Source organism: Chelmon rostratus, chromosome 15 (genome assembly GCF_017976325.1).
Source record: "Chelmon rostratus isolate fCheRos1 chromosome 15, fCheRos1.pri, whole genome shotgun sequence".
In the NCBI taxonomy this organism is placed as follows: Eukaryota; Metazoa; Chordata; class Actinopteri; order Chaetodontiformes; family Chaetodontidae; genus Chelmon; species Chelmon rostratus.
Window position 1 is genome coordinate 1,021,739 of NC_055672.1, and position 11,049 is coordinate 1,032,787.

At 47.5% G+C, this 11,049-nt stretch overlaps 1 protein-coding gene across 1 annotated transcript in view; it reads left to right on the plus strand.

Annotated features, from left to right (window-relative positions):
* Nucleotides 1-10,581, plus strand: part of sptbn5 (spectrin, beta, non-erythrocytic 5) — a 51,331-nt gene extending 40,750 nt beyond the window's left edge. The window contains 16 exon segments of the mRNA XM_041953975.1: nucleotides 175-318; nucleotides 439-635; nucleotides 717-921; nucleotides 1,248-1,427; nucleotides 1,515-1,664; nucleotides 2,044-2,261; nucleotides 2,407-2,596; nucleotides 2,687-2,863; nucleotides 3,233-3,340; nucleotides 3,414-4,310; nucleotides 4,392-4,460; nucleotides 6,218-6,301; nucleotides 6,570-6,661; nucleotides 7,003-7,119; nucleotides 10,127-10,317; nucleotides 10,424-10,581. Of these exon segments, the coding sequence (XP_041809909.1) occupies nucleotides 175-318; nucleotides 439-635; nucleotides 717-921; nucleotides 1,248-1,427; nucleotides 1,515-1,664; nucleotides 2,044-2,261; nucleotides 2,407-2,596; nucleotides 2,687-2,863; nucleotides 3,233-3,340; nucleotides 3,414-4,310; nucleotides 4,392-4,460; nucleotides 6,218-6,301; nucleotides 6,570-6,661; nucleotides 7,003-7,119; nucleotides 10,127-10,317; nucleotides 10,424-10,581 (3,177 nt within the window).
* The last annotated feature ends 468 nt before the right edge of the window (nucleotides 10,582-11,049 follow it).

Sequence of the window (11,049 nt, forward strand, 5' to 3'; positions counted from 1 at the left end):
CACTACTTTTACTTTAATACTTGAAGTACAGTTTCCTCATTATACTGACATACTTGTACTGAAGTAACATTTTCAATACAAGACTTTCACTTGTAACAGAGTATTTTTACTCTGAGTGAATGAGAAATGAATGTTAACTCACAGTATGAACATACATCCTGTTAACCCTCGCAGGTCAGAGGCCGTCACTTCGCGTCTCACGACATCCGGGAGCGTCTGGAGGAGCTGAAAAGTCTCCAGGAAGAGCTGACGATGGAGGCGGAGAAGAAGGGGAAACTCCTGCAGGAGGCGCTCAGCATCCACACCTTCCTCACTGAGGTAAGTTTAGTCTAATGGTTATACAAACATTTTTATATTGTCGCATGTTTCGGTCCATTAATGTGTGTGTGTGTGTGTGTGTGTGTGTGTGTGTGTGTGTGTGTGTGTGTGTGTGTGGAGGTGTCTGAGCTGGAGCTGTGGTTGGAGGAGCAGCGGGCAGGTTTGGAGTCTCGGGACTGTGGGAGGAGCGAGGAGGCGACGGAGGCTCTGCTGAGGAGGCTCGACTCTGTGGACGTGGAGCTGGAGAACCAGAGGAGGACGGTGGAGAAGCTGCAGGAGAACGGAGCCTCGCTGCAGCACCTCAGACATCCCAGCAGGTAAACAGTCACATGACACGGTTATCTGTACAAACACCTGCAGACTCAGGTCAAAGAGTGAAGTCTTCCTGTCTGTCTCAGCCACCTGGTCTCAGAGTCTCTCCCCGATGTCCTCGAGTGCTTTGAGACTCTGCTCCGACTCTCCTCCGCTCGTCGCGCCACTCTGGAAGACCAGCTCCGCCTCTACGTGTTTGAGAGAGAAGCTAAAGAACTACAAACATGGCTGACCTCCAAGAAGACTGTGGCAGAGTCCAAGGACTGCGGACAGGATCTGGAGGATGTCGAGGTGAGTCACACGAGTCAAAGCTGAAGAGTCAGATAATAATAACTGTGATCGGAGGTTTCTCTCTGTGTGTTGGTGCGATCATTTCCTGGACCAGAAGCTAGCTGCTACATCTGCAGTTTACAGATCCCCCCCAGAGACTTAAACGACTGCTTGTATTTAGATAAAATTTAACTTTTGAGGACTTTGTCTTGTCTTTGCCTTGATGAGATGAAAAAAGGATTCATAGGAACTGAAAACTAAAAACCAAACCATCTTTTGGAACTGGCAGCTCAGACCTCCGTCCTCATCCTCCTCTTGTTCCTCCCTTGTCGTCCCTCCCTCCGCAGGTCCTTCAGAAGAAGTTGGAGGTGCTGGTGTCAGAGATGTCCGGTCTGGGTCGGAGCCGGCTGACCTCGGTGCAGCAGCTGGGCAGGGGGCTGCAGCAGGACCGGCAGGCCCGGAGGAGGGACGACGCCCTCAGCAGGCTGTGGGATGAAGTCAACAGCAGCATCAGGACCAGAGAACAGGTACAACACAGGAGACGGTGCGTAACACACGGAGATGTGATACCCAGGACAGAGCTGAGGGTGACGGTCTGTCCCGTGTCCCTCCAGAGTCTGCAGGCCGCCAGAGAGATTCACCAGTTTCATCACGATGTGGACGAGCTGAAGGGCTGGATGGCCGAGAAGGAGGCTGTGCTGGACTCAGAGGACCAGGACCTGCACTCCATCCAGACCCTGCTGAGACAACACGAAGCGCTGGAGGTAGGAAACACCCAGCAGGCAGGACGGACCCTTTCCTGGAGGGGGATCTATGATCGTTTCAGCTGCACTCGTTCAAACTGTTAAATTTATAATAAAACGTGAGATTTTATATGAAAATCTGCAAATTAACTGCAGCTGTCAGATAAATGCAGTGAAGTAAAAAGTACTATATTTCCCCCAGAGTAGCACGAGAAGAAAATGCTCAAGTACAGGTATCTCAAAGTTGTACTAAAGTGCAGTACCCGTTCTGAATGCAATAAGCTCATGATTCAGCCGGTGCCACCGTTGAGTTCGTGCCTTCAGTCCAGTTTCGTTTGAGGAGCTTCGGGCTCATCAGCACGTCAGCAGTTTACTGACTTATGTTGATGTCTGCTATCAGAGGGACCTGGTTCTGATCTCTGAGGAGGCCAACAGGAGCCGAGAGGAGGGTCGGGCTCTGAGCAGACGGCAGCCTCAGTCCAGAACTTCTGTGACTCAGAGGCTGGAGGAGCTGGAGGCCTGCTGGACAAGCATCCAGGACAAGGCCTACCAACGCCGTGCCAGACTGGGCCAGGCTGAAGACGTGCAGAGATACTTGTCCCGCTGGACTGAGCTCATGTAGGTTCTCTCCACTTTGTGTCAATGTCCTTTTAAGTTCACGTTACGTTGTCCTCTTCTCATCGATGATGATCATTCTGTGGCTGCAGCAGTTTGGTGTCTTAGCTGGAAAAAGACACATCCAGATGTCTGTCCTGTGTCTCAGGGCCTGGCTGAGGGAGATGCTGTCTCTGGTACGAGGGGAGGCGCTGAGTGTGGAGGGAACTGACCTGGAGCAGCTCATCAAAAAGCACGAGGAGTACCGCGTCCAGATTGACCGACAGCTCAGCAAATCACAGGCCGTGAAGGAGGAGGGGAGGAGCCTGATAGAGGAAGGAAACTTCATGTCTCAAGAGGTGAACCCGAGGATCTGAAATCTCAAAGGGGATCGTCTGCTAACAGTTGCTAATGATCTTCCTCTCTATCGTTTTTCATCATCCTCTTAGGTGGAGGAGCGTGTCTGTGAGCTGGAGGAGCTGGAGGTGCGGGTGGAGAAGGTTTGGGAGGAAACCAGGTTCCTGTATGAGGAGGGGCAGGAGATTTCACTCCTGCAGAGGGAGCTGGAGCAGGCGGAGCGCTGGCTGAACTCCTATGAAAGCACACTGACGGCTGAGGACTACGGGGTAGGTCCAGACCACGATAGGGTCACCGTTCAAAGACTTTGTGGTCACTGACAGCTGAGGGGTACGTCTAGTTCAGGTGTTTTCAAACCCATAACTCCCCCTCCTCAGGGGAGCAGGGATAGACACAAAGACACTGACCAGGTGAACAGGTAGATTGGTAACAGGTGATAGTATCATGATTGAAAGGCTCAGTGGTTCACAGCGAGGATGGAGCAAGGGTCAAGACTTGGTCAACACGTGATTGGATAAAGAGATTAATACCTGGACTCAGAAACACTTCAGCAAGTGTCACAGTCTCAGAATCCATTCAGACCATGTACCATCAGGGCCGTCTTAGCTGAAACACGGTGGTTGTTTTGGTTCCTCCAGGACTCTGTGTCAGATGTTATGGAGCTCCTGAAGAGGCAGGAGGACTTGGAGGCCATGATCCAGGCCCAGAGTGACCGCTTCATCGCACTACAGAAGAAGAAGACTCAGGTTGGTAACTTAACAAAAGAAGAAGACTGAACACTTTTTTATCTTTGTATGAAAGTTGTCTTTTTCTTCTCAGAGGGAGAAGAGACGGGGTCTCCAGGGCAACGTGGACCCTGAGGACAGAAAACCTCCAGCCAGAGTCTCGTCCCTGAGGAGCAAACCATCAGATCTAAAGACGGCGCAGACCTCTTCCTCCAGAGACCTCGTCCGTCGAGTCAGCAGTGGCAGGAGGACCGACAGAACAATCAGACCCACTGCGCTGGATAAGAAATCCAGTCTCTCAGCCTTCGTTAGTACACCACCCAGCCCGTATCTCCACCCTCACTCAGACTGGAGGAGAAGCTTCAGCACCAGCAGGAAGCCTCAGAAATGGGAGGCAGAAGAAGAAGCCGACAGTCCCCCTGCTAGTCCCGCCTCCAGCCCGACTGTAAACCCCCGGAGAGGTCAAACCAGCCACTCAGACTTGACCCCCCTCAGAGCTTCAACTGACTCCTCCTCCCCAAAACGTCCTCCATCACCTCCACCCACCTCCCCCAAACCTCGCTTGTCCCCTGAAACCTCCGTCTCTTCATCATCTAAAGTCCACCGTCCCAAAACCAAACCTCCTCTGGCTCCAAAGCCCAGAATCCTGTCCACAGAGCGGGGGGTCAGACGCCGCTCTGAGCCACCCAGGAAGCCCACCGCACCACCTGACCCGCCTCCACTAATCAAAGAGCTGGTTCCTCCCACTGAACCGCCACCTCCACCTGTCGCAGAGAGAGCTTCCACCCCCGAATCAGCACCGCCTTCAACTTCTGCATCTCCACCTGCTGAAAGTCAGGTTACACCACCTTACTCCCCGGCTGCTGCAGCAATCACAACGGAGGAGCTAGAAACCGCTGCTCCTCCAACAAAGGAGCTGCCTCCGTCTCCTCCACAGCAACAGTTAGACCTGCCAGAGGAGGAACTCCGCCTCCCCAGCTCCACGCCGGAGGTAAAAACTGTCACGCAGGTCAAGTGAACTGACGTCACTTCTTCATGACTGAGCACTGACTGATTCTCTCACACCTGTCAGGTAACAGCAGTGCAGCCAATCAGAATGGAGGGCACGCTGGAGATCAAACTGAAACAAGGAGGAAACAAGGTGAGAGATGTCAACGGATGTCCCTCAAACAAACGAGCCGAATTTAAAAAGATTCACGTCAAGTCGAAATCGAACTAAAGTAAAGCTTTCAGAGGCGAAACAACAAAAAAGTACAAAAGAGATGAAAGAACAAACATAAACGCATGAATAAAAAGAATGAACATAAATTATGATGTCAACAAATATTCAAACCGGCTTCTGCTGGTTGCAACAAAAAAAAAAATCACCTGCAGCTAAAAATCGTGTTGCCCATAGACCTCCATTATAAAACTAAACTGCTGACAACATCCCATTGTACATGGGATACCTTATTATTATTACTTTTTTAAATTCAACTTTTTATTTGGAAAAGCAGATAGTACAGAGCTTCACTTCTGGATACAATTTAATGTCCACATCAGCGTTGTGGATGCAGGATCGTTAAATGCTAATCCAGGTTTTTAATAACGTAACAGAACAATTACAGCATGCGGGCGGGAGTGAGGGAACCCCTCCAATTATTCACATCAGGAAAAGAAGAAGAAGAAAAAAACACATTAAAGTGTGTATGTTAACACAAACCAATACAGGAATGTATGGCATGACAACCTTTCATATTCACAGAGATTACAGGTTTTATATATTCTGTCCATTTTGACCAGATCTTGAAAAAAGATTCCCTTTGGCCTTTGAGGGTGAATGTCAGTTTCTCCAATGTGTAAATATCCTGTACAATATTGATCCATTCTTCAATTGTAGGTGCTTCGGGCTTTAACCAGTTTCTAGTGATCGTCTTTTTGCCTGCAGCCAAAAGCATTAACAGCAGTTTGTTATCTTTCCGGGTCCAGTTATCAACTGAAATGTCTCCTAAGTACAGAGCTTCAAACTTACAATTTTTTTAGTAAAAATATTATTGATATGTTCACTCAGCTGCTCCCAGAATGATTTGATCACTGGACAGTCCCAGAAAATATGGTAGTGATTTGCATTATTTGTCCCACAGAGTCTCCAGCAGGTGCCTCCACTACCCTGATGTTTTTTCTGGGCAGGAGTCACAAAAAATCGAACAATGTTCTTCCTACAAAATTCCCTCCATGTGTTGGAACTTGAGATCGTCCATTGTAATTTGCAGATCTTTTCCCAGCTTTCAGTTGAAATAAGTAAATTTCTTCTTTTTCCCATTTATTTCTAATATGGTTTGTGTCACCCTGTTTAGATAGTAGAATACCATTATATAGCCTGGAAACAACTTTAGAGCATGAGCCTGACTTTAACAAGGACAGAAACACATTAAAGAATCCTGGTTCTGCTGAATCCCAAGTTTGGGATACCTTATTTTAAATTCTTTACTCCCCCCCCCCCGGCATTTTCTAAAGAGCTTCTGTAACAGTGAGATTAATAAAGTCTTATCTAAAGTCAATGACACACACACACACACACAGAGCCATGCGAACGCTGCAGCTGATGTCTGTTCAGTCAGTTCGATGCTGAAAATGTGCAACACAGCTGATTTTTCCACAAGAGAAAATAGTAAAAGCAGTAAATGAAAGTGACCACAGTGTTTTCCCTTTGAGGCAGCAGCGTGTGTCCTTCATCATCATCATCATCATCACATGTGGTGTGTGAGCTGCTTTCATTTTCCTGCTGCTTGTACCGTCATGATCAGGCAGAAACGGGCATCACGGCCTTTACCGCCGACGCAGCTGCACGTGCATGGTGACTGTCGGTGGGCGCTGGCTGACAGGTGTGTCTTGTCTGTCTGTGATTGGCTGCTGCAGGGTCTGGAGCACTGGGAGGAGGTGTTTGCTGTTCTGGAGGGAGAGACCCTCAGCCTGTTCAAAGACCGAGCAGCTGCTGCACAGGTACGAGAAACGTCCAGGAAATAAACACAGTGCCGCTTCAATGTGGACATGAGACATGAATGCTTTGTTCACCTCACTGGTGTCGTTTCGGCTCAGAGTCACATTGAAGTGAAACCGTCTCCTCACAGGAAACCAGCTTCATCAGCCAGCTCTGATTTTAAACCGAGTTCAGTGCAGTCTGATTTCAGAAGCCGTCAAACAACAGACAGACTCAGCAGCAAATGAAACGCTGAGGGTGGAAACGGTGGCGTGTGTTGTGTTTCCGCAGAAGACCTCTAGGTGGCCTCCTGTCAGCATGGTTGGAGCTGTTTGCAGGGAGAACGTTCACTACAGGAGGAAGGAGCACACCATCAAAGTGATGTGAGTGAGCTGAACGTCTCAGATATCCATTCCAGCCAATAACATGATGATAACATGCAGCATTTACACCGAGGGAAGCATTTAGACAGCATTCATCCATCTTCATCTTCATCAGAACTGTCAGATAGAGATGTCTGCTGCCTTATTTTAGAGACACGTTTGGTAAAAAAAAACGTTGTGTCTCCTCCAGAATTTAAAATAAAGTTTGTAGGTTTTGAACAAAGGAGCACGACATGGTCAGCTACACTTCAGTGATGTGAGTGTGTTCGTGTGTGTGTGTGTGTTTGTGTGTGTGCGTGTGCGTGTGTGCGCGTGTGTGTGTGTGTGTGTGTGTGTTTCAGCCTGGAGGACGGCAGTCAGTATCTGTTCTCAGCGTCCAGCAGGGAGCTGCAGCTGCTTTGGATGAAGAAGCTTCAGAACTGCTCTGAATCTGCCAGCAGCGACTCTGACGACTCAGGGTACACACACACACACACACACACACTTTACACTGAGAGAACTCTCTTAGACCAGTGGTGGTTTACTTTTACTTCAGTAAAAATACTAATCCTACACTGTGAAAATACTCCATTGCCACAAGTGCTGCATTCAGTTAGTATTAAATGATAACTTTGTTTTTTTTACAACCTGGACCTTATTTGTAGCATTAAATACGCCCATTTACTCACCCAGACAACTTTGGTGGCATTTGGAGTCATTTTGAAGAAATTAGCCCCAGAGGAGCGGCGCGTATATCCGTATAATGCGAGTACTCGGGGCATCTATGCGCAGCCTCTATATAACGCATAATCTGCGGAAACTCGTTCATATTCCAATATTTTGTTCTGATATGCTGGTGCTATTCCCCTCTGAGCCGGCGGTCGGCTAGTTTAGCTGTAGTTTGGCACAGCTGTGGTTCGTTATTGCGTATTCGTAGCCGACCGCCGCAGAGTCAGCCGTGTTGTGGCTGGCTGCTCGCAGCGCCCGGCGTTCGGTAATGACATCATCCACGTCAGAGGTAGTTGCCTAGAGACGCCGGATGTTGATAACATGCCACCAAAATATTGGAATATGAACGAGTTTCCGCAGATTATGTGTTATATAGAGGCTGCACATGGATGCCCCGAGTACTCGCATTATACGGATATACGCGCCGCTCCTCTGGGGCTAATTTCTTCAAAACGACTCCAAATGCCACCAAAGTTGTCTGGGTGAGTAAATGGTCATATTTAATGCTACAAATAAGGTCCAGGTTGTAAAAAATGAAAGTTATCCTTTAATCAGCCACTCAGATGCAGCACCTGTGTTCCTGTTCATACACTGAGAGCAGGTTTGTGTCCGTAAAACCAAGTGGTTTGTAATAAATCTGGCAGAGGTGGAGGTTGTTTTACACCAACACTGAGCTCTGCGTGTTGTCTTCCAGCAGAGTCCCCTCCTCCACCTCCTCAGCCTCCACCTGTATCAGCCTGTCAGCCTGATGCTGAACGTTTCTTTCAGCGTGTTGGTGTTCATCGGTTGTGTGTCTGCGGTTCAGGGATCATCTGTCAGAGTATCAGACGAGCAGCGGCGCACTGCCAAAAATAAAATAATGCCTTTTTCTTGTGAAGTGGCTGAAAGCTCAGTTCAGAAGGTATAAAACAACACAGTCCTCATTCATGTCTGTGAAGAAGAAAAATATCCTGAGTTTGTTTCATGATGTCTGAACACAAAATAACTTGAATGACATTAAATATCAGGATAAAATCAAGGTCATGTTTTATATCTGGAAATATGTGATCAAAGACTAATCAAACATCAATCATTCACCACCAGTCCTCTACGAGCACGATTCTGTTCTGAGAAAGTATTGATGCATCAATATTTGGGCTTTTTCTTTAATTCTCATCAGCGGCCTCGTTACTCCTGCGTTGATTGAAGTGCTCGCGGTCTCGAGGATTTTACTTCTCACAATGGTTTTATGAAATTAAACGAATGCCGCTGATACAAAAGCGTGGCATGACTGGTTTCTGGTGTGGAGTCAAACAGGACGTCTGTCAGTCAGAAGTGTTTTGATGGAGTTTCAGGCTGAAGTGGTTTCCTTCAAACAGCGGCAGGTAATTTGACTTTGACTTTCACATCTACCTTTTCACACTGTGCGCTGTGGGGACGCCGGGCACCTCTCAGGTGGGTGAGAGGCCAAAGAAATGAAACTCCCTGCCAGCGGGATTTTTCTTTAATGAGATACTTTGACAAGGTGAATTATATTCAGCCGGCACACAATGGTGGAAAAACACGTGGTGGCACAGGACACAGCCTCGGGTCTGTTCATGCTGCTGTGCATTACATCTGGTCTGGTTTGGTTTGCAGCGTGGAGATGAAATATACAGCCGAGGCAACAGGACTAATGCAGTCAAAAATACACTGATGAAATGATTTGTGCAGCAGAATGTGTTTATTTTAGGTGTAGAAGCAGAAATGGCTGCAGGATGGAGGGGCGACTTGTTAGCTAACAAGGTGCAACATTGAAATCTGGAAGCTTTGGAGCTTTTGAGAGGTGGTTGTTGTGGTAGCTTGGCTGTAGTTCCCCCCTGCGTCCAGGTTTTGGATATGAAACTGGGATGAACTATCCTTTCATCTGTCCCAGTTTTTCCTCTTTCTGGTTAGCTCGCAGGCTAGATAACGTTAGCTCTTAGAACACTGCTGATAACAACATGACCCAACATTCATCGGTTCCACCAACATTTCACAAGTTTTATGTGATTATTGTAGCTGAAAATGAAATAAAAAATTGCCTTGTAGTTTCCCACTGCTTTCAGTCTTTATGCTAAGCTAGGCTAAAAGTTGCCTGAACCTGTTTTTGTAATAGGCACACAAAGGTGAAACTGAATCTGAGATTAAACATCTTCTAATTAGATGACTAATGACGATTTCCTGAAATGTAGGAATCTTCCTTTAATATCGCCTTCAGTTGCTGGTTGGCTAGCAAGCTACATAATGTTAGCTTTTTAGCTGACAAATGTTGGCTTATTAGCAACTGAAGTCTGTGATCCGAAGTTTGGAGAAGTAAGATTTGAACAGTCAAAATAATACTTAATACTTCTCTGCTAGCCGATGTTGTAACTTATAATGCTTCGTTAGCATGGCTATTGTGCTCGTCACACACACAGTTTCAAAATTGATGTTATTTTTTATTGTTTGTTTGAACAGCAATTTAAAACCTGTGTGTTAGCACAGAAACATGCCAGAGGTAGGTAAAGTTGACTCTCCAGCTAAAAGAAATTAGCGGTTTCCCTTTGCTTCCAGTCTTTATGCTAAGCTCAGTTTAGCATCTGTCCATCTTCTCATCTCAGGACAGAAGATGGCCAACATGGATGTTGGCCTGTTGCTTGATTATTTCTCTTCGTTTCTTGTTGCCTGTTGAGCTAACATAAGACAATGTCAGCTCTTTAGCTAGAATGTGTTAGCTGTTGGGGGTGATAGTCTTTGTACTGTCACCTTGTTGTTCAGGAGAGCGTCGTCAGTCAACCTGAGTTTAGAGAAGTTGGCCGAGGCTCCGGATGATTCGACCAAACCAGCCGACAGGAGAACAGAGAGTCTGGAGAGGCAGTCATCCACAGAGGGGCAACCGCCTCCCAAGCCCCCCCACACTTACTACGACAAACACAGCTACCCTGAGGAGGGGGAGGTCAGGACCACAGGTGTGACGGCAGCAGAGCAGACTGCAGGTTAGCGTGTTGTTCAGTGCCACCGAGCTAACGAGGTGATCTGTGTGAATATGTCTGATTGTAACTCACTGCACTGCAGGTCCGCAGACCGGTCAAAACCAGTCACCTGGAGCGCCTCCTCCTCCAGCCCCCGACACCCAGGACCCCCCCACTGTGACCCCCCAGGTAACAGAAGACAGCGCGAGCAAAGACAAGTCGAGGAGGGGCGTCTTCAGGAAGTTTTTCATGAAGAAATAGTTTTATTGATCATGAGTCCAGCCGACACCTGCGGCCCCTCCTCATCTTCAGTCGGCCTCCTTCATCCTGGGGAGACGCACGCTGCAGGTGACGCTTCTTCAGACAGTTTCAGACGTTGATATTAAAATAATCAGGTTTATTACTCAAAGCAGATGCTGGGGGTGTCATAACGGCCTTACGTTTTTACTTACTACGTGCTTTTATTTAACACGTTCACAAAGTGCCTCCGAGAAAATAACGAACCTGTGACTGAAAGTTAGTGATGATAAATGAGAAACTACAAAACGCAGCATCGTCTCAAATAAACAGCCTGAATATACAGAAGGAACGACGAGGTCACTTAATGACTTCATACCCTTTGATTTGGTTCCTGACACCGACTGGAAACCTGCTGACGGGTGTTTCCATGGCAACAGTTGGTGACAAAAGCTAACCCATGTTTCCATGGCAACAGTCGGTGACACCAGC